This window comes from Channa argus, chromosome 18 (genome assembly GCF_033026475.1).
Source record: "Channa argus isolate prfri chromosome 18, Channa argus male v1.0, whole genome shotgun sequence".
Taxonomy (NCBI): Eukaryota; Metazoa; Chordata; class Actinopteri; order Anabantiformes; family Channidae; genus Channa; species Channa argus.
Genome location: NC_090214.1, coordinates 6,939,665 through 6,959,402, shown reverse-complemented (window position 1 = coordinate 6,959,402; position 19,738 = coordinate 6,939,665). Strand labels below are relative to the sequence as shown.

The window sequence follows — 19,738 nt, the reverse complement described above, 5'->3', positions numbered from 1 at the left end:
AAAATCATTCACATTTTAGAAGCTTAAGGTCTTAGCCATCTTTGCCTAAGAAATCACTTTTTTTATTGACCACATATTGTTTAGCTTCTCACCTCGCTGAACTGATGACAGGTGCACTCCAGGACATCATGACAGCACCACTGCCTGTGGTGACAGGTGGGAGCGGATTACACTTATCATGACTGGTTAGAGGTGAAACTGACTAAACCTCCAGACCCAAAGAGGGCAGTGAAACTCTGCTTTTATACACAGTGTGAAGTTACTCTTTAAACCCAATTTAATTGTCAGACTAAGGACTGAGGATTTTATAATCAATCAATTGATCAATTAACTGAATAATCATTTCAGTTTTACATAGTACTTGTAAATCTGAAGTTATTTGCTCCCATCAGGGATGGGATTAGAGCTTTGTGGAGTGAGGGGTGAGGGCAGCAGACTGAGGTAAAGTTTTACTGTAGAGGTCAAATGTCCTCTATAAATAAGTTACATTATTTATTTAGAGTAATGAATGAATGTCTAATAAACAAGCTCAATTAATGTCACATAGCCTCTAAACATAGAGGGGAACCCAAAATGCTCCTACACTGAATGATTAAAAACAACTTCTTGTATCACTTATCAGTCATTTTCACTGCTTTTTAATTTTGGTTCTTAGATTATCCAAAATTTATCAATAACATGACTGTAATAGCCATTATTGACTTTGATGCTATTGCATGTTTGTTTGGCAAACTCAAAGATGAATATCATATCAAAGAATATTTCTAGTAATTGATGAAAACAGGAGTCAAAAATCTGGGTTACCTGCAACCCGTAAAAGGAGGATGACAAATATTGGTGAAAATACAACAGCGTTTATTAATTAGCCATAATTTGTATAAAAATCCCCAACTTCAAAATGTGACCATCTGGAAAATAAGATAACATAGAAATGCTTTAGTAAAATATTTCAAGACTAATAAAATAGAGTACTTCTAGGTATGAACAAGAGGGGACATATTGGACACCTGCATTGTTTTTAGATGTATACAAATGTGAAAATGTCCTTTCAATCTTTGCTGTGATACAATTTACTACGATTGAACTGGGGAAGGGTCCCGATAGAAAGAATGTAAGGGCTCTATTGAGTGGGACAATAAGAAATGCTCTTAACTTTTGGGACCAACGGGCAACTGATATATAAATAAAACATTCTGAAGCGATTTTTAAAATATTTATATATGCAATAGAGCTTAAAAAGTCTTAAAACGTGTTAAAGTTATTTTAACACTTCCCTCGTGTTTCCCAGGATTGATACACCGTGTCATATTGTAACCTCCCAATCCTTAACCCCTCAGGTACTAAAAGGCCTAAACGGGCCACATACAGAAGCTGTGCGTCGTTAGTCCTCCCAACATGTCCACCGTGACGTTTTCCCACATGCTGCGGGGTCCGAGTTTCGCATCGAGCAGCCCATGGGGGTATGGATCTGTAAGCAGATACACACGGTCTGACACTGCTCTGCTCTCAGAGGCCGCTGCCCATCCACCCGCCTCCCGAGCACAGCAGGAATGTGAAATGCACCTGAACTGGATCCTGCAAGGGGAAGAATGACTGCTCAAAGTCGCCAACCCACCTGTTCCGGGACGCACGTTTTCCTGGCAGGTCCGACCCCCCCCAAGAAAAAAAAAACCTCACTATCCATTCATTTGTGTACGTGCCGTCAGCTGCGGAGGACGTTAACTACAAGCAGCTCGTAAACTTGGAGGAAACATGGGGGAGTGCTGTTTGTCGGCCGAGGACGAGGAGAGACTCCGGATACACAGAGAAATCGAGAGACAACTGCGCCGGGATAAGAAAGACTCTCACCGGGAGCTGAAGTTGCTGCTTTTAGGTGAGTTCCAGCTTCCACGTGTTCGCTCACTCACAGAATAATTAACCTTCCGAGACACACAGCGAAAAGGTTCAATGAAAAAGTGGGTAACTCTTAATTCAGAAAGCCACAGAAACCCTGTCAAAAGCGGTTGTTTTGGACCATGTCTGAAAGTTCTCAATGATCCAGGTGCGGTTACCTGTAGATTTGAGTCAGGTCAACTGAACTGAAAAGGTTTTGGATGAGTTTTTGATTCATCCTTGGATGGATACATTTTGGATGATGTATTTAAAGAAAACAAACCAGTGGGAATCCCAGCATGCAATGCCTGAAAGTTAAAACTCCTAAGAGGCTGTGATTTATTTATTTTTTATTTTTTTGTAGTTTAAAGAACATTCATTATATAAGCTTCCTTCTTAAGGTAACAGCCTTTTATGCTTTCTTTTTGTCCATTCATCCTGTTTTTGCAAACTCAGTTTCATAGCAACACCCCAAGGGAATTTATTCAAATGTTCCATAAATATACACTTGGACTAAAGGATTATCCTCTGGTGGTCAAAATCAGTCCCATTCTTGTCAAAGCTATAACTCTAAAACACCTTGAGGGAGTTCTATTACATCTGGCAAAAATGTCCACTTGGATGAATGAATTTATTAGAATTTGAGTCTGGATATGAATGTAAACTACAACTTGACTGGTTGGGGGAGGACAGCAATCACAATGTAGTAATTCTAGTTTGTTTTTATTATATTGCTGCTCAACATGATGGTTAGTACTGAATAGAGTCTCCACCCTCAGACGCTTACAGTTGAACAGTCACTGGGAGCAGCCTCAGCTGGTGCCTTTTGTATGGATGTACATTTTGTACCTTTTGTACAAAATGTTATTTATTCCAATCAGTTCTTTATATCTAATGAAGGACTGACTGTTTCAACTCAGAAATGTAAATAAATAACACGTGTCAGCTCAATATCCTTATTGAAATTGTTTTCTTAGGCTCAGGAAACTTTACTGAGGTAAATTCATTAAACTGCTTACAAGCATTTCTACATTGTGCAACCTTTTGCACCTGTGACCCACGCGTTCATTGAAAAGCCAGGCTTCTAAAGGCGGCATGCCTTTCAATCCATTTGACATTTTATTAATTTGTAATATCTGAAGGTTTAGGTGAACGTACAGTAACAGACTTCAATTAACAAAATTGGTTTTGTTCATAAAATAATAGACAAATCAGAATTTTGACCTGATAATGACACTAATCAACATACTGACATTTCACTTTAAAAGGACCATGAATACCAAAAGTTCATGGACCAAAATTTGATGGCAATCTGTCAAATCAAAGCACATTTGTTTGATACAACCCGAAATCAGATAGTTGCCTCAAAGCGCTTTGCAGACTGTAAAACATGACGCTCGCTGCCCTCAGATCATTAAATCAGATTAAGAGCCAACGTTGCCCAAGAAAACATTGGATCACAAAATACAAATGGAAGAAATCTCTAAAAATCGAGGAAATCTATCCAATACTAGACATTACCATTTCCAGAGCAAGTAGTGACTGTGTGGAGATACCGTAGGGGGTGGGCTCACTGTATAGGACAGTACAAGTCAGTGAGAGAGTGTAAATTGTGAGCAACTGTATCATATTTATAAAAATTGTAGGTAAAGTGAAACTATTCAAACTAGATTAAACCAGCAAACCCAGCAAATACCAGAAGTGTCTGGGTCAATAGATAACAAGGCTTTGGTATGTGTTTTTACTGTGTCTACTGTTCCTGAGGAAGTAGTTACAGGATACCCTCTGCATTCTTCAAATAGCTGAGGCTCTGATGAGTCAGGGACTTACAGTTTGATAATTTCTCTCCCCTTTTCCATATCAAGCTAAACGGCTTCCATAAGCCAAGACTTCAGGCGTCACACTAATCCCAAACGTCTACAGGTTTTACATGCTGTTGCTTGGTTTGGATGTTTTGTGTACAACACGTTAGTCACCAATAATGATGATTCACCGTGAGATCTTTAATGTGACACAGGCAGAGTCTATTTTTTTCTTTTGTTCCTTTTGTCTGAATTGTCAGGTTGCCTGTGCACAAAGGTGCAGTCTGCAGAATAATAAAAGTATAAATGACACATACAGTGCAGGAGAACATTTTGACAGCCATGATGATGGGTGAGCTCCTCCTGAAATATGTAATAACCTCTTCAGATGAGGCCATGATTGGGCCCATAATTTTTTTTGTTTTTAAGAACCTTGAATATTGGTTATTTAGCATAGTATTAGACAAGAAGGACTTTGTTTTAAGGTCAGTGCTAGTTCGACTTGGGTGGGTCGGTTTGCAGAACAATATCCTCCTGTTAAGGTCGGTGTAATGGTTAACATTTTTAGCAATTCTAACTGCTTAGCTGGCACTCTTATCGAGGGTAATTTACAATCCAAATGCAGGAAGGGGTTCATTGTTTCAGTCAAGGTCACATGGCTGTTGATAGACTTCATAAAGTTTCTTTTGTTATTTTGTTCTTTTAACAGTTTTTATGCTGTTTGAATTAGTGCATGACACAAATTAAACATTAGGATTGGTATGTTTATAACAAAAACAAATGAAAGCTTGTCAGCAGGCATACAACTGAAGAAACCAAGCATAAATGCACACAAGTACAAAAACTCACTCCTGTAGCTTGGGGGGTAAAAATAATTAGAGTCTGTGAAACTTCAACTTGTACTCTCAAGAAAGCAACTATTTATTTATTTTTTTTTCAGTTTTGTTTTGTTGCCAAAATCCTGTTTAGCTACAGCTGATTGATGTTCCCATGATTTTTTTTTTGTTATTTTATTTTGTTTTCGTGCATGTCACTGATGTTCTATTTCAGGCTGTTCTTTGATTTTTATTCCTCTTCTTTTTTTTTTTTCTTTTTTTTTCCCTCTTCATTCATCTCATTTACCTAGGGACCGGTGAAAGTGGGAAGAGCACTTTCATCAAACAGATGAGGATCATCCATGGCAGTGGATACAGTGAAGCTGACAGAAAAGGTTTCACACGGCTGGTGTTTCAGAACATCATCACAGCGATCCAGGCCCTGATCTGTGCCATGCAGTCACTGCGGATTGATTACGTCGATGATCAGAACATAGTGAGAAACTGCTCACGTGTTTCCAAAATACAGTGTTAACATTGTCTGTGGCATTTGCTAAAGCTTAGTGACTGACAGGATGAAAATGCTCTGGAGCCACGCTATAGGCACCGTGAGGCTTTGAGCGTAATGCTAAAGCCAGCTTGTTATACAGTGGTAAAACGCTGATGTTTAGCATGGTTACCATGTTGGTTTATTTGTCACTTTGTTTCAGCATGCTGAGACAAAAGTAACGGAAGTTTAACATTTTGACCTGATGACGCTGCTGGATATAATGTTTAGATTTTGCAGAAGAGTGGAACATTTATATTTTTACTAGATATCATTTCACTCCAGACAAGTGATGGCCCCAGATAAAAAGCCAGGGTATCGCTTACAATAAGTCATTAGGCTTCATTGTCAGGGGACAATGACATAGAGTTTAATTGCAGTCAACCCACTAGTGTGGCTAAAACTTAGCTTTTGTTGGGAGTCCACAGAATGAAGCTATCATGCTGAGGGTCTATTTATAGGTCGGAGTTTGTGTTCAGCAAAAAAAAATCCTCTGTGGATGTTTTGTGTGTCCAGGGCCACGCAGAGAAGCTGCGCCAACTGGAAGTAGAACAGGTGTCTACTTTGGAAGCTTGGCAGGCGGAGGCAATTAAGAAAGTGTGGAATGACCATGGTGTTCAAAAGTGCTATGACCGCAGGAGGGAATTCCAGTTATCTGACTCTGCCAAATAGTAAGACTTATATATTTTAAATTAGTTCATTTACATAAAACCTTCTCCCAAAAAAACTACGTTATTTTGTATTAGTCTTGATAAGCCTCATAAATGTGTAACAATACGTAAGTTTCTACATGCTCCCATCTCCCAGTCACATTTATGTGACGATATTAAACTGGATGCATTGTTGTTGTTAACGTTTCAGTTATCTGAGTGCCATTGACAGAATCGCAGCCCCTTCATACGTCCCCACCCAGCAGGACATCTTGAGGGTCAGGGTCCCCACCACAGGCATCATCGAGTATCCCTTTGACCTTTCGAAAACGATCTTTAGGTAATACTTTATTAACTACCACCGCAAAAAAACAAAAAAAAACAACACATGCATACGGATTGTGTCATTAGTCACGGATTGTGACTTAAAATCTCAAAGTTTCCTTCAAGAGCTTCAAGATGTTTTGTTACTGTGATACTATGTGACAGTGTCACAAAGCCATAGAGTGCATCTGTTAAGGCATTCTGGGTTTTACTCCACTGCATGGTTGCGTGTCTGCAGGATGGTGGATGTTGGTGGTCAGCGTTCAGAGAGGAGGAAGTGGATCCACTGCTTTGAGAATGTCACTTCCATCATATTCCTGGCTGCCCTCAGCGAGTACGATCAAGTCCTTTTCGAGAATGAGAAAGATGTAAGCATGACTCTTTCAGTTTAGCTGTGCCCACCGACAGTTGGTATCATCGATTCTTTCAGCTTTAAAAATGATTTGTATTAGTATTGTCTAATCAGAATGGTCTTCCCCCTTCTTTCAGAATCGACTGAAGGAGAGCCTCGCCTTGTTCCACACCATCCTTACATACCAGTGGTTCCAGGAGTCCTCCACCATCCTCTTCCTGAACAAAACAGACCTGCTAGAGGAGAAAATCAAGCAGTCTCATTTAGCAGCCTACTTCCCAGCCTATAAAGGTAAAGCATACAGCCTCTGTTTTACTGTGTTAGAACCACCATATTACTGGATTGAATATTAAATCCACACATACGAAATTAATCAGCTTCTCTAGTGATAATCAGTAATAGTTTTTATTAAGTTGCATAATACAAAGATTCCCTCTGATTTTATTGCCTCCATAGGTCCTTCGTGTGATGCAGAATCTGCAAAAAAGTTCATCTTGAACATGTATGTGGAGCAGCACAGCGGGCATCCTAAACCCCTTTACACACACTTCACCTGCGCCACGGACACAGAGAACATCAGGATCGTCTTTAAAGCTGTCAAAGACACACTTTTCAGAGATAACCTCGAAAAGTTCAACCTGGAATGAGGGATTCTGTAGGACAAAGTGACTGTTTCACCTTTAGGAGCAAGAAAGCTGGTTACAGTCACATATTTTAGCAACTTCATGGACAATTTATCTGTTATGTGCTGGTGGCACTCAGACAGCCGGTCAGGTAAGGCACGTTTGGCCCAGTGCTGTTAAACACACAGTACAGTATGTGTTGTAATTTTGCAACAGCACAGTTCACAATGAATGGTCATTTATTGCTTTAGGAGAAAAAATGGACAACTACAGTAGTGTCAGTTACCTTTAATGCTGAGCTACATTACTGCAGACTGTAGTACTACAGACTGACAGAGGATCACCAATTGTTACCTGACTGGTTTGACAAAGTCAGCAAGAATGCCACCTTACCTGTCTTACAGTTGTGGGAGAAGGACAGAAAAAGACGGACTGCAGCGAAGGACACTGCCTTAGTTTGTAATCAATGTGTGCACCAAGTGTGCACAGAGTGTTTTTATTTTCACAAAACTTCACAATCTACACAATATACTGTGTGTGTGCGTATTATATAAATTAAAACTACATGTGAAATGTTTGTTTTTTTAAATGGATCCCGCACTCTTCCTTCGTGTGTGTGTGTGTGTGTGTGTGTGCATATAGATAGATAGATAGATAGATAGATAGATAGATAGATAGATAGATAAAAAAAATCTACACACACGATTCACGTGAAGATATATGACGGCACCTGCGTGGCACTGATTAACCACAATGCTTTGAGGTCCCAGGCGCTGTGGCCACCTTAGCTGGCGTACTGTGAGAACAACCTTTGTACCATACAGCACTCAGTAATGTGCTTCATAGCCTCACAGGCTGTCCTCTTTCTTCCTGTTTGCTGGGACAGAACTGTGGTAAGTGAAAGGGGGCATTCAGTGAGGTGAGGCGTGTGGAGAGAACAATGCCTGTTTCCACACGGAAACAGCCCATGTTTTACAGTAGATTTTATCTGCTTTGTAGCTTTACTTTGCTTGTTTAAGTGTTTAAAAAGTTCCACGCTAATGTTAAATATGAATCTTACATTAGAATTTCTTTTATAAATAGTGGAAGTGGATATTTACTTCGGATCGATTTCTATTTTTGCACCTGACTGTTGTCAGTACACCAATCTGTCAGTGTTTTCATTTCTGACTGCTATTGCTCTTTCTGACCTGAGAGTTAATGAAAGCTGCAGATCCAGGCTAATAAATCTACTGTTGGGTGGTGTCACAATCCGCAGTTAGTAATAATAATAGCAACAACACATATTTTATTCTCAACAAATGGTATTTGTCATCAATATTCATCTATTTTCCCATTCAGCTGCACTGACTGAGGAAGCTGCTGAGCAGGGAGCTGTTATAGCAGGTGACCTCCCTTATTTGGTAATAGCCCAGATCACGTGACCACAAAATGGTGGAAGCTGTGAGCTGTTTGTAAGCTGAGCATCTCCACCGAGAGACTGGAAGCAGGAAATAGGCAGGGAACTTGGAAGGACATCCATGCTCTGAGACACAGCAGGACAGATATTCCTAAACCCCAGCAGTGGTGAGTAGATGACCTTTATTTTGTGGAGATTAAGAGTTAGAGAGGGATATTGTCATTATTTTTTTCTCACAGCCAGCAGACAGGAAGAGAGGGAGAGAGAGAGAGGGAGGGGCTGCTGTCATCAGCACTGTGGTCCTGTGAATTTGAGGCAGCAGCATGCAGTATGGGGGATGCTCACAGCAGCTGATGACTTTATTATTCAGTAATGTAGGATGTGCCTATGTCTATCTCTGTGTGTCAGCAGGTGTGTTTACACACATACTGTACATTTTTCCTGTAAATCTCCAGCATGACATCATCTGTACTGTACAGGAATCAACCACTCCGTCTTTTCCTGTTGCAGCTGCTAATGTAATGATATTTGTTCCAGGACGAGTCTAATGAGAAGTACAAGGAGTATTATTTTTCTCCTTCATGCAAATAAACATGTGACTCACTGTGAATTTGCATGTCTGCCCAATCCCTGCTCAGGCGAGTGTGCAGTCATTCGATTTGAATCGGCCCTAGAAAGAGGCAGCGAGGAGGGGAATGAGTTTGTCATGATGTAACAAGCCCTGCTCCTCCCCCCATCTCCTTCTCACATCTCAGCATCCCCTTCCCCCTTCTCACATTTGAATAGAAGTATTCAAAGGGGAGGTGACCTTTAAACTTAAAATATTTCATTTCCCGTATCCATGCCTCTTTTTTCTTCCTTTACCTTCTAACTATTATCTTTTACTTCTCATGTTCTCTAATAACTACATAGGTCTTATCTGTATCTATTAGATGAGTGACATCAGCCATCTGTTAACACCTGCTGATACTTGTGGATTTTTGTGCTTGTACTGTGTAGTAACCCGTCTAATACAGGATTTTCCTACCTACACTGATATTGATATTTGATCTTACATAAGATATCTTACTGATTGTGACATGGATCATTTTAGGGTTAAAAGTGGACACTGTGCAAAACTTAAATCTGACGACACAGCCACGTGTGGGGACATGGCAGTAAGATGCTCGTCCCCATTAGAAAAATTATTGAATTTCTCTGTAAGGATTTAGTTTAATATTAGGGTATGGGTGGAGTTAAGGTTAGGCTAGTACTGGATATTTGTAGGGGTTAGAGTACATCTTCAGGAAATGAATGTAAGTTAATGTAATGTATTCTGAAGTTATGATGGAAAATAGTGTGTGTGTGTGAGAGAGAGAGCTCTATGATGCAGCCAGAATAAGATGTACTGTAATTATGAAAAGTGTATCATATTACACTATGTTTAACAGTGTTATTTTACCCTGCATAAGAAAATATTTTTTATACTAAAACTCTTTAGCTGTAATGCTATCTAGGTACAGAAGTAGAATAAAATCCTCAAGTAAAGTGCAAATACCTCAAATTTGTGCAAAAGTATTTGAGTAAATATAATTTGTTACATTTCCCCACTGGTAATTTGTTTGAACTCTTTTTACATTTTATTTTCACTTGTAGTTTTTAGGTTTGACCTGATTCATCATCTTTATTTATGATGACATTAACCTTTATTCATAAACCTGATGATAATCTTGTTTTCATATCATGTAATACTGTAGAGGACTCACAATAAATTACACAGTTGCTTGGGTACTTTCCAGGTCTGTTGTTGTCCCATAAGAGTCCAGTTAATAACTTTTATCATCTTCTCATAGGTCCTCCTGGGGATGGACCTGGCATCAGAGAGTAAAATGAACTCTGAGAGCGAAGGCAGACCAGGTGAATATAAATCAACCAAATGTCGGAGACAGAATTAATTATTCTCAAAAACACCATCGTGGCTCAAATGAATAACTTTTTTCTTTCCCCCAGTACCTCCTACCTCTCTAGCCTTGCAAGGAGGTCCCGCTCAAAGAAAAAAGCTATCTGCCCCTCGCATCAGCTTGTCGTTGGACCAGAGTGAAGATGACCTGGGGGAGACGCCAGATGATCTCGACATTAACGTTGATGATCTTGACACTCCAGAGGAGGGGGATTACCTCGATTACACAGACCGTGAAATGGACTGGGAAGGTGGGTCTGTCAGAATACAAACAATATTACTTTAACCTTCCCGCTATAATCCTGAATCATCATGCTCCTGAAGGATCCAGGGTGCAAAAATGCTGATGTTGAGAATTTAAAACCATAAGATTGCATTAGAGTTTGCAGTTTTCCCTGGAGTTTGCTGCTTTTCCCGCTTTCCTGACAATAGGTCAGCATTTTCTTGCTAGATTATTATTTTATGAACTAAAACTCAGTGAAAAAGCAATAATTTTCTATACTGCCAAGATTAGTTTTTAATCACAGCAATAATAAAGGTAATATCATGCTATTGTAGGTTATAACGCTCCACCCCAAAGCGGTTGACAATAAATTTAAGTTTATTTTTCATGTATGTCAGTTAGAAAAAAAACACATAAAAACAATAGTATAAGTAGTGGTTACATTTAATATAAGTGTTTCATTTTTAGGGTTTTGGTGTCATGATCTCCTGAGATATTTGAATAAAAAGAGCCATCGTTCATGTCTTAAAACAACTAGAACATAATATTTGGTCTTTTCTTATATCAGTTCCCAATGCAGCCGCAAGGAGTGGAACGAGTGAAGTTTACAATACAATCCCGACATACAGCGCTGAAGAGGAGCGCCAAGACGGCAAGCTATGGAGGACGGTCATCATTGGGGAGCAAGAGCATCGAATCAACATGAAGATCATCGAGCCCTTCATGAGAGTTGTCTCCCATGGAGGTGACTGTCAATGAGCCTGTTTTCGCAAAATCAAACGTCATTCATTTTTATATTTGTAATACACCCAATACTGGCTGGGAAAGTGCCGGTGTTGTGCTCAAATTCAAATGAGAGAAGCTTTAGGCTTCTCTCATTTGAATTAGGAAATTGTAATATGCTTTTTACTGTTTGGTAGGTTGTGTGAAGCTATATTCAATTCAATTCAACTTTATTTATATAGCACCAATTCACAACAAAGTCACTTGAAAGACACAGAATAAAGTCAAGACTATAAGAGATGTATAGAGAAAGCCCATCAAATCCCCCTTGAGTAAGCCCTAGGCAACAGTGGAGAGGAAAAACTCCCTTTAATGAAAGACACCTAAAGCGGAACCAGGCTCAGGTTGGGCGGCCATGTGCCTTTACCGGTTGGGGTGAGTGGAAAGTGGAGAGAGAAAAGAAAAGAGCAACAAAAAGCAACAACAAAACATCAGGCACATTGGTAGGACCAGTAGCTGCACACTAGAAAACACAAAGCTCCAAACCCGGGGAAAGAGAGAACACACAAAGTTAATATCATACAGTGGTGACAAATATAGCAGCATGACTATAACTAGCTATAAGCTTTCTCAAAGAGGGTGTCTGCTTCCTGAATCTGAACTGGGAGCTGGTTCCACAGAGGAGGAGCTTGATAGCTAAAGGCTCTGCCTCCAATTCTATCAATGACCTGTATTGTGTCAGAAGCAGGGTTTTAAAATCTCTTCTAGAATGGAGAGAAGCTAGTGAAGGTGAAATAGGATCGCTCTTGCTAATTCCCATCAGCACTCTTGCTGCTGCATATTGGATTAATTGCAGGCTTTTTAGGGATTTTCTGGAGCATCCCGAAAATAGAGAATTACAGTAGTCCTACGTAGAAGTAACAAATGCATGGACTAGCTTTTCTGCATCACTTTGAGACAGGATGCTCCTAATTTTGGCTATGCTCCGTAGGTGAAAGAAGGCTGTTCCAGAGATTTGTTTTATATGTGAGGTAAAGGACAAATCCTGGTCAAAAATAACTCCAAGGTTCCTTGCAGTAGTACTGGAGACCAGAGTTATGCCATCTAGAGTAACAATATGGATAGACATCATATTTCTGAGATTTCTAGGCCCAAATACTATGACTTCAGTTTTTTCTGAGTTTAGAAGTAGGAAATTGTGGAACATCCAGGCCTTTATGTCTTGTAGGCATGCTTGAAGCTTGATTACCGGATTTTTCATCTGGTTCCATAAATAGATATAGCTGGGTATCATCAGCATAGCAAAGGAAATTGTGTTTTCTAATAATGTTGCCTAAAGGAAACATATTAAAAGTTAAAAATATTGGTCCTAATACAGAGCCTTGTGGAACTCCATAGCTAACCTTTGTGTGCATGGAGGATTCATCTTTAACGTGAACAAATTGGAATCTATCAAACAGATAAGATTTAAACCAAGCAAGTCCAAATTTCATGTTCCAGTCTCTGTAATAAAATGTTGTGATCAATGGTGTCGAATGCAGCACTAAGATCTAAGAGAACAAGTTTAGAGACTAACCCATTATCTGAAGACAAGAGAAGATTGTTGGTGACTTATCAGTGCTGTTTCTCTACTATGATGAACTCTAAATCCTGACTGAAAGTCTTCAAATTAATTATTCCTGTATAACTGGTTGCATAATTGCTTTGCAAATAATTAAATACTTTTTTCAAGGATTTTAGCAACAGAGGGGAGATTAGATATTGGTCTGTAACTGGCTTAAACACCTGGGTTAAGACAGGGTTTTTTTTAGTAGGGGTTTAATTACAGCTACTTTATAGGCCTGTGGTACATAGCCGGTTTTTTAAGGATAGATTAATGCTGTCTGATATGACTGTGTCTATTAGGTGTATAGCTTCCTAGAGCAGTCCAGTTGGAATAGGGTCTAGGAGACATATTGTTAGTTTAGATCAGGTAACAGGTGAAGTTAGCTCAGTGAGATCTATTGGTAAAAAGCATTCTAAGAGGCATTGGTGCCTAATTGATGTTTCTAGCATATTTGGGGGGAGGATGTGGTGAATTTTTTTATCCATTAATGCTCTTCTCAATGATGTGTTATTTAGTATTAAGTCTAGTATTTTAACCATGTGGAAGTTTTTTATTTTTATTTTGTTATCGTAACCCAGCAGTAACATTTTCCAGTTTTCTGTAGGCCCGAATATCTGATTCCAGAAGTAAGAGCAAAGTCATCCTCAGTATGCTTTGTTGCAATCACCTATTGTTTTTGAGCTGGTTTTTCCCCACCCCTGAGCTAATGAGATTGGAAATGCCTCGTCTTAACCTTGGAGATGAGCCAGTCAAAAATGAGGTAATACAAGCCGCTGAAGCCCTGTCTTACATGGGTCTTACATTTTCCAGTGGCTATCAGAGAGGGAGTAGTGGAAATCTTTATGTATTTGACCAACTAATGGCCTAGAATGCGAAAAATGCGAAAATACTACCACCTAAAACAAAACTCCTATTTTTATGTGGGGCTTTTTGTTTTAATTTGTTTCCCATCTATAGCTGCATTTGAACTAATGTGAGGCCAGACATAGGGTCACACTATATGGGCCTCACAAACGGGCACATTTCTCTCTGCCTCTGTGGGGCCCTTTAAAAGCCCAGGGCCGTAGTCTTTCACTCTGGTAAGCTGCACCTTAAGTAAGCACTTAACCTAATAACCATTATTGGTGGAAATTGGACCCCTAACCATAGCAGGCAGTGCATTTACTTTTCTCTGTGCTGTGGGCTTAAGTGAAACACAGACGTCTCCTGGAAACAGAGACGTCTGTCAATGAACAGTCAATATCACAAACTCTGTCATTTATATAAAAGACACTCTGTCTGAGTGACACCAAATCTGGCGATGAATGGGTTGGTGGATAAAAGAAAATTACATTAATTTGAAAAGTACTGAGAGGAAACAGGACAGAGAGACATTCAGACAAAAGACCCTCAGATTGGCAGACAAATGGAACAAAGAAGAGGAAAATAAGAGAGCAATCATATTTTGAAAACTATGCTAATTAGGGCTAAGCGCTCGCTCAGGTTGACTCTTCCTTTTCTTTTTGTGTTTTTTAAGGCTACTATGGCAGTGGAGTAAATGCCATTATAGTGTTTGCTGCCTGTTTCCTGCCAGACAGTGACAGAGAGGACTACCATGAAATAATGGAGAACCTCTTCCTGTGAGTATTATGCTTTAACCACATAATTTCTTAGTATACTGCACTACACTTGCTTTTATATTCAGTCATCAATTCAGGACACAGGACACTCTCCTGAATTGATGACTGAATATAAAACTGATCAGTCCCTCCACAATTTAGACCATGACTGAAATAACCCAACAAGATTAAATGACCATATGGTCAAAATTGTTAATTTTGGATACACGAGAATCCAGTTTGATCTAGTGCCAACTACAGCCACAATGTTAATGCGCTGATGCTTAGCAGGAAGCCTGTAATGTTTACAACAATTTCCATCATAGTTTAATGTGTTTAACATTTGTTAATTGGCAGAAAACACAAATGTCAGTAACTCTGTACAATAGTTTGTAGGAATCTGATCTTAAATCAAAATTTTGACCAAATGGCAAACTAGATGAAATGTTAAGGAATCAACAATTTGATTACAATTCATGGCGCAGGGAATGTGAATAGGTTTTATATTCATGATAGCCCATCCAAAAATCAGTAGCATTCATGCTCTGGGGACTATGGATGTCTTTTGCTTGCTCAAGCAGGATTTGTTGGGTTTGCTGTATAATCCTATAAGGTTACTACCATACTTAAGATGACTTGTCATTATGTAGATAAAACTGAATTAAACTGAATTTAAATGATATAGTACATCTACTCTATACATGTCTGTCTGGAGAAAGGGGAGTACAGGCAATGTTACGGAGCCAGTGACATGGCCCAAAACTATTATAGAGTCATTCATTGTCATTGGAGGATGAAGCCGCGACTTTGAGTCTCCTGGAGCAATCATGAAGTGGACATTTTTTGTTTTCAGGCTCCAGTGTACCAAGACCCAAATACCTGCAAAACAAATTATATTCTTATTAGATTATGAATTGGACTGGATATTTCTGTTTAAACCTGACCTGACCCCCAGAGTACGGTAGCTTAACCCAAAAATCTTATTGAATTTCATGTCTGAACCAGACCTCAACTTGATGCAGTGTAGTTTATGAGGTGTTTTGCCCTTGCCTAGTGCTTGAATCTCCCCTGACCAATACACATAAGTGGTCATTTGTGTGCTTCAGCAGCAGTAGACTGTTCAGGACAAATACACCAACATCTGACCTCTTCATTCCTATCCGCTGAGCTTTGTCTTAGTACTTATTAACTGAAGAAAGATGTGTAAACGGCTTTTTGTCACTGTGAGCCTGTTAGCATGCTGATGTCACACTTAACTCAAAGCGCCATACAGAGCATGGCTATGCAAAGCAAATAGATGGATGATGCTGCCGGACTCTTTAATTCAGTCACAACCAAACAACAACAAAAAGAAAACTGCAAAGTGATTATTTAGCTTGTTTGGTGAGACCACCTGTGTCGATGTCTTCACACTTGCATTTCATGGTGGACAGGGTGGCTGGGATCCCACAGGCTGTTCTGTGAAAGATATAGAGTGAGCTGGCATATCTCAGAGATTTGGACGGAAATGAAAGGAACTAAACTATAGTATCTGCAGTTTTTGATGCCAAATGGCTTGAGGTCTGAATCCCTGTGAGACGGAGTAACCGGTGAACGGCATGCAGTTCGATGATCACAATAGTCATGAAACAAAGTGTATTGAGAGTGTTGGTCCATACGCTCGATAATAACAATAGAGGAGAGACAGACTTAGCCCAAAGTCACTGGAGTTAGAGGAGTTTTGAGGGAACTGGAAGGACTATGGGTGGCTGAGGATATAGTCAACTTTATTTTCAAAGGAGGCTCACGGTTCTCTGCTGATTGAGAGGAAGGACTAGCAGTGAGGAGAGAAATGAGAGAGGAGGGAACAGTTTCTTTTGATTTGAGTCAGAGAAATGGATTACAAAGGTAGAAGTCAGATTGAGCTGCCAAGATTGAAGCAGAAAAGTGGGAAAAAAAGACAAAATTCAAAGCAAAAAACTTCATCCGTGAAGCAACATTTGTACCAATTTCCCAAAGCTAACATCAGAGGAGAGAAACTGTTACACTGCTGCGTGTTTCTCAAACACAGTGCAAGCCCTGTGTCCAGGTCCTCCTTATTGTTGCCATTCAGACTCAAATAAAATGGGGTTCTGCATTTCTTGCTCCAGTTGTACATTTCACCATTTTTTCACATGTTAAACACAGAGTGACATTGCTTCTTTTATCCTTGTGAAATTCTGTGGATTTGAATAACTGGCTTATGGAGCAGTGTTGGCCTCATGGAACAAGCAAATGTAATTATGTTTGCAAGAGTTGCAAACATGAATGTACTGTAATAACTGCTGATTCTCTGGCTCCCAGTGTAGTAGTACCATTACCAGGTCCAAACTCCAGTTTGTCCACTGCATTATTTATGATCCTGTACATAATCACATTCCCACTTTTGTTTATGTACTATTTTACTTGCTCAGTCTCACTTATAGAATATTATTCCGTGTGTGTTTGTGTCTTTGTCTTTGTCTTTAGCTACGTGATCAGCACCCTGGAGCTGATGGTGGCAGAAGATTACATGATCGTGTACCTGAATGGAGCCACTCCTCACAGAAGAATGCCTGGCCTGGGTTGGCTGAAGAAATGCTATCAGATGATTGACAGAAGGTCCGTCCTTTGTTATGTGATGACTCTGTGATTCAACTGTGATATTGTTCAACCCCAAAAACATTTGTAGCTCTCCTGAATTAAAGTGCCACATTTAACATGTGACATATTCTGTTGTCAACAGGCTCAGGAAGAATTTGAAATCCTTCATTATTCTCCATCCATCTTGGTTTATAAGGACTATTCTAGCCATCACCAAGCCCTTCATCAGGTAAAAATAATCACCTTTTTGCCATGGCTCTGTTGCAGTATTGATGTCTCAATAATGAATACATAAATTTCCATAAAAATGTGACACACATTCATGGTCCCCAGCGAATAAATGAGTGAATGAGCGACCCCTGGCTTTTTCCATGATGTTAATACTCTACTTTTATTTTTAGTGAAGCGTCCGTACAACCATTAGACGTGTTGCTATGGAATTAGCCACCGACTTTATTGTGCATCTCAGGATATATTGTTATAACGGTGGCTATTATTACATTTCCTCCACCATCTTTATTTGGTTCATGTATCTGCTTGGTCTATGACCAAATACCTGCTCTAATGACATTCCCAACAGCTAATTAGCTACTGCTAGTTAGACATTAGCATAATTACACATTAATCCACTATGGTGAACATGGTTAACATCTGCATATTAGCAGTGTTATTGCTGGATTAGCATTCAACTCGAAGCACTGCATTACTGTACCCACACATAACAGAGCTGTTTGCACGTTTTGTTCATTATCCTGCTATAGCAAAATTACACTACTGTAAACTACTGTTTCCTTTTCTCATTTGTGTGTTTGTGTCCATCATTGCTATCACACTTGTGTATGTATTCCTCTTGTCACAGCGCCAAGTTCAGCAGTAAGATAAAGTACGTGAACAGTTTGGACGAGCTGCAGGAGCTCATCCCCATGGACAACATCCAGATCCCAGAGTGCATCATTAGGTGAGACCCTCCAATTCACCAAATGCCCCCCTCCCCTTTTAAACCTGAGTTTTTAAATACATTTATATTCATCTGTTCATTTCATCTCTCACTTCTAGACTTGACAAGGAACTGAAGGAATCTGCAGAGAACTCAAAGTAAGTACAAACTCTAGTCATTACTGTCCTCTGGAGACAGTGGCCTTGGTTTCAGTTTTACAGTATCCTTGGCTCGAGCACTCATTTATCAGATGGCTCTCTGTTCGATCCCAGGGACTCTTTAGCTGGATGCGTGCCAATTTGATTTGGCTATAGTTGCAATAACAGGAAAGAGACGACCAAAAAAGTTTCACAAGATGCTAAATTAATCTCTTTCATCTAATTTATCATTACAGTAAAATAAATGAGCCAATCCTTATTGCAGAGCGATCTGCTTCACTGATAATAAATGTAGGAACAAGCTGCACACTAATCTCTAGCTGACTAATTGTGCACTGAATCATAAGCTGCATGCATCCTCAAATTCACTACATACCAGCATTACGACAATAAATTCTGGTCTAACAACTTCATCTTTTTTTTTTTATTCCTCCCATTCAAGAGTGAACAGTTTTCTGCAGGGACCTGAGCCAACAGCAGCAGGGAGAACAGAGTAAGTTCACACATGGAAGAGAAATGGGCTCGTGTCAGCAGTCTGTCACCCGTAAATAAACACAGCCATCTTTAATGTCTCTGTTTTGTTCTTTCGTCTTCCCAGCAGACCAGACGCAGCCGGTGCCAGCAGTTAAATCCAGACATCCTTAATGGATGGGTCACCTCAATGTTCAGAAGTGTCTGTTGTATTGTACGAGTGGAGCTGGAAAGCAGAGGCAAAGGCTTGTTGAGTGTGTGTGTGTGTGTGGTGTGTCAGTGTTTGTTCAAATCTGGAGTTTAATATGGAAAAACGTACACTAGTACCTGCTAACATTCAGATCTCATTCTTTACGGCTGCTGTAGCATCTACTGTTCCTTACACCTGCAATGCAACAACTATATAGTAGAGTGTGATGCTTGGCAGCACCTACAGAGTAGCATCATTGTTCACGGTAGGCTAGGAAATGCAATTACACACCAAACGGTGCACTGCGCAAATCCATTTGTAGAGTACAGTGTCGTAGTTCTGTGCATGAGAAGCAGTGAAGCAATAATATCACCCTCGACTGGTTACACAGTCTCAGTATTTCAGATAAAGACAACTTGTCAGCAATATACTGTTCAATAAAAGCACAAGGTGAGACCAAAAACACCTTGTGCCATAAATGACCAAGTTTTGAATTACAGCGATCCAATCTTTATTCCTAAACCTACACATAGATATTTTAACTTTATAGTCAAACTAAAACCAAGAGAGAGTAAGTGAAATATAAAATTGATTGCAGTGCACCGTGAAAGCACGTTGTGTTTTCAGTCAGTCTGATACCTGAATTGGGAAACATCTGTTCTTGGATCAACAGGAAAATAAGCTTGGACAAAAAAAACAAAAAAAAAAACCAACAGGATGTAAAGCACAATGTCTCTTCTTTGTCTCCACACGCATGTGTGTGCGTTTGTGCATCACTGCATGTCTCCTCATAGATAACGTAATGGATCCTCATCCTCTGAGGATGTGCAAAGAAATTGGGGATCAAAATAAAAATTATGGTTTCCTATCTAGTGATTCAATAAAACAGACTGAAGTCTGAACAGTAT

At 39.6% G+C, this 19,738-nt stretch overlaps 2 protein-coding genes across 3 annotated transcripts; both read left to right on the top strand.

Moving 5' to 3' along the window:
* The first annotated feature begins 1,415 nt into the window (after positions 1–1,415).
* LOC137104039 (guanine nucleotide-binding protein subunit alpha-14-like) lies at positions 1,416–7,578 on the top strand. Its single transcript, XM_067484844.1, has 7 exons — positions 1,416–1,873; positions 4,801–4,985; positions 5,553–5,707; positions 5,898–6,026; positions 6,249–6,378; positions 6,500–6,653; positions 6,819–7,578. Exons 1-7 carry the CDS (start codon positions 1,753–1,755, stop codon positions 7,007–7,009), a joined length of 1,065 nt encoding a protein of 354 aa, XP_067340945.1. The 5' UTR covers positions 1,416–1,752; the 3' UTR covers positions 7,010–7,578.
* Positions 7,579–7,732: 154 nt separating this feature from the next.
* Positions 7,733–19,737, top strand: prune2 (prune homolog 2 with BCH domain). 2 transcript variants are annotated; one of them, XM_067484846.1, is made up of 12 exons: positions 7,733–7,878; positions 8,327–8,551; positions 10,217–10,280; positions 10,374–10,574; positions 11,115–11,291; positions 14,392–14,494; positions 16,961–17,092; positions 17,217–17,303; positions 17,934–18,032; positions 18,131–18,169; positions 18,612–18,662; positions 18,771–19,737. In XM_067484846.1, the coding sequence occupies exons 3-12, from the start codon at positions 10,229–10,231 to the stop codon at positions 18,796–18,798; spliced, it is 969 nt and encodes a 322-aa protein (XP_067340947.1). In that variant the 5' UTR covers positions 7,733–7,878; positions 8,327–8,551; positions 10,217–10,228; the 3' UTR covers positions 18,799–19,737. The 2 variants fall into 2 exon arrangements, with proteins under 2 accessions (XP_067340947.1, XP_067340946.1); XM_067484845.1 differs by having other exon boundaries at positions 18,768–19,737.
* The last annotated feature ends 1 nt before the right edge of the window (position 19,738 follows it).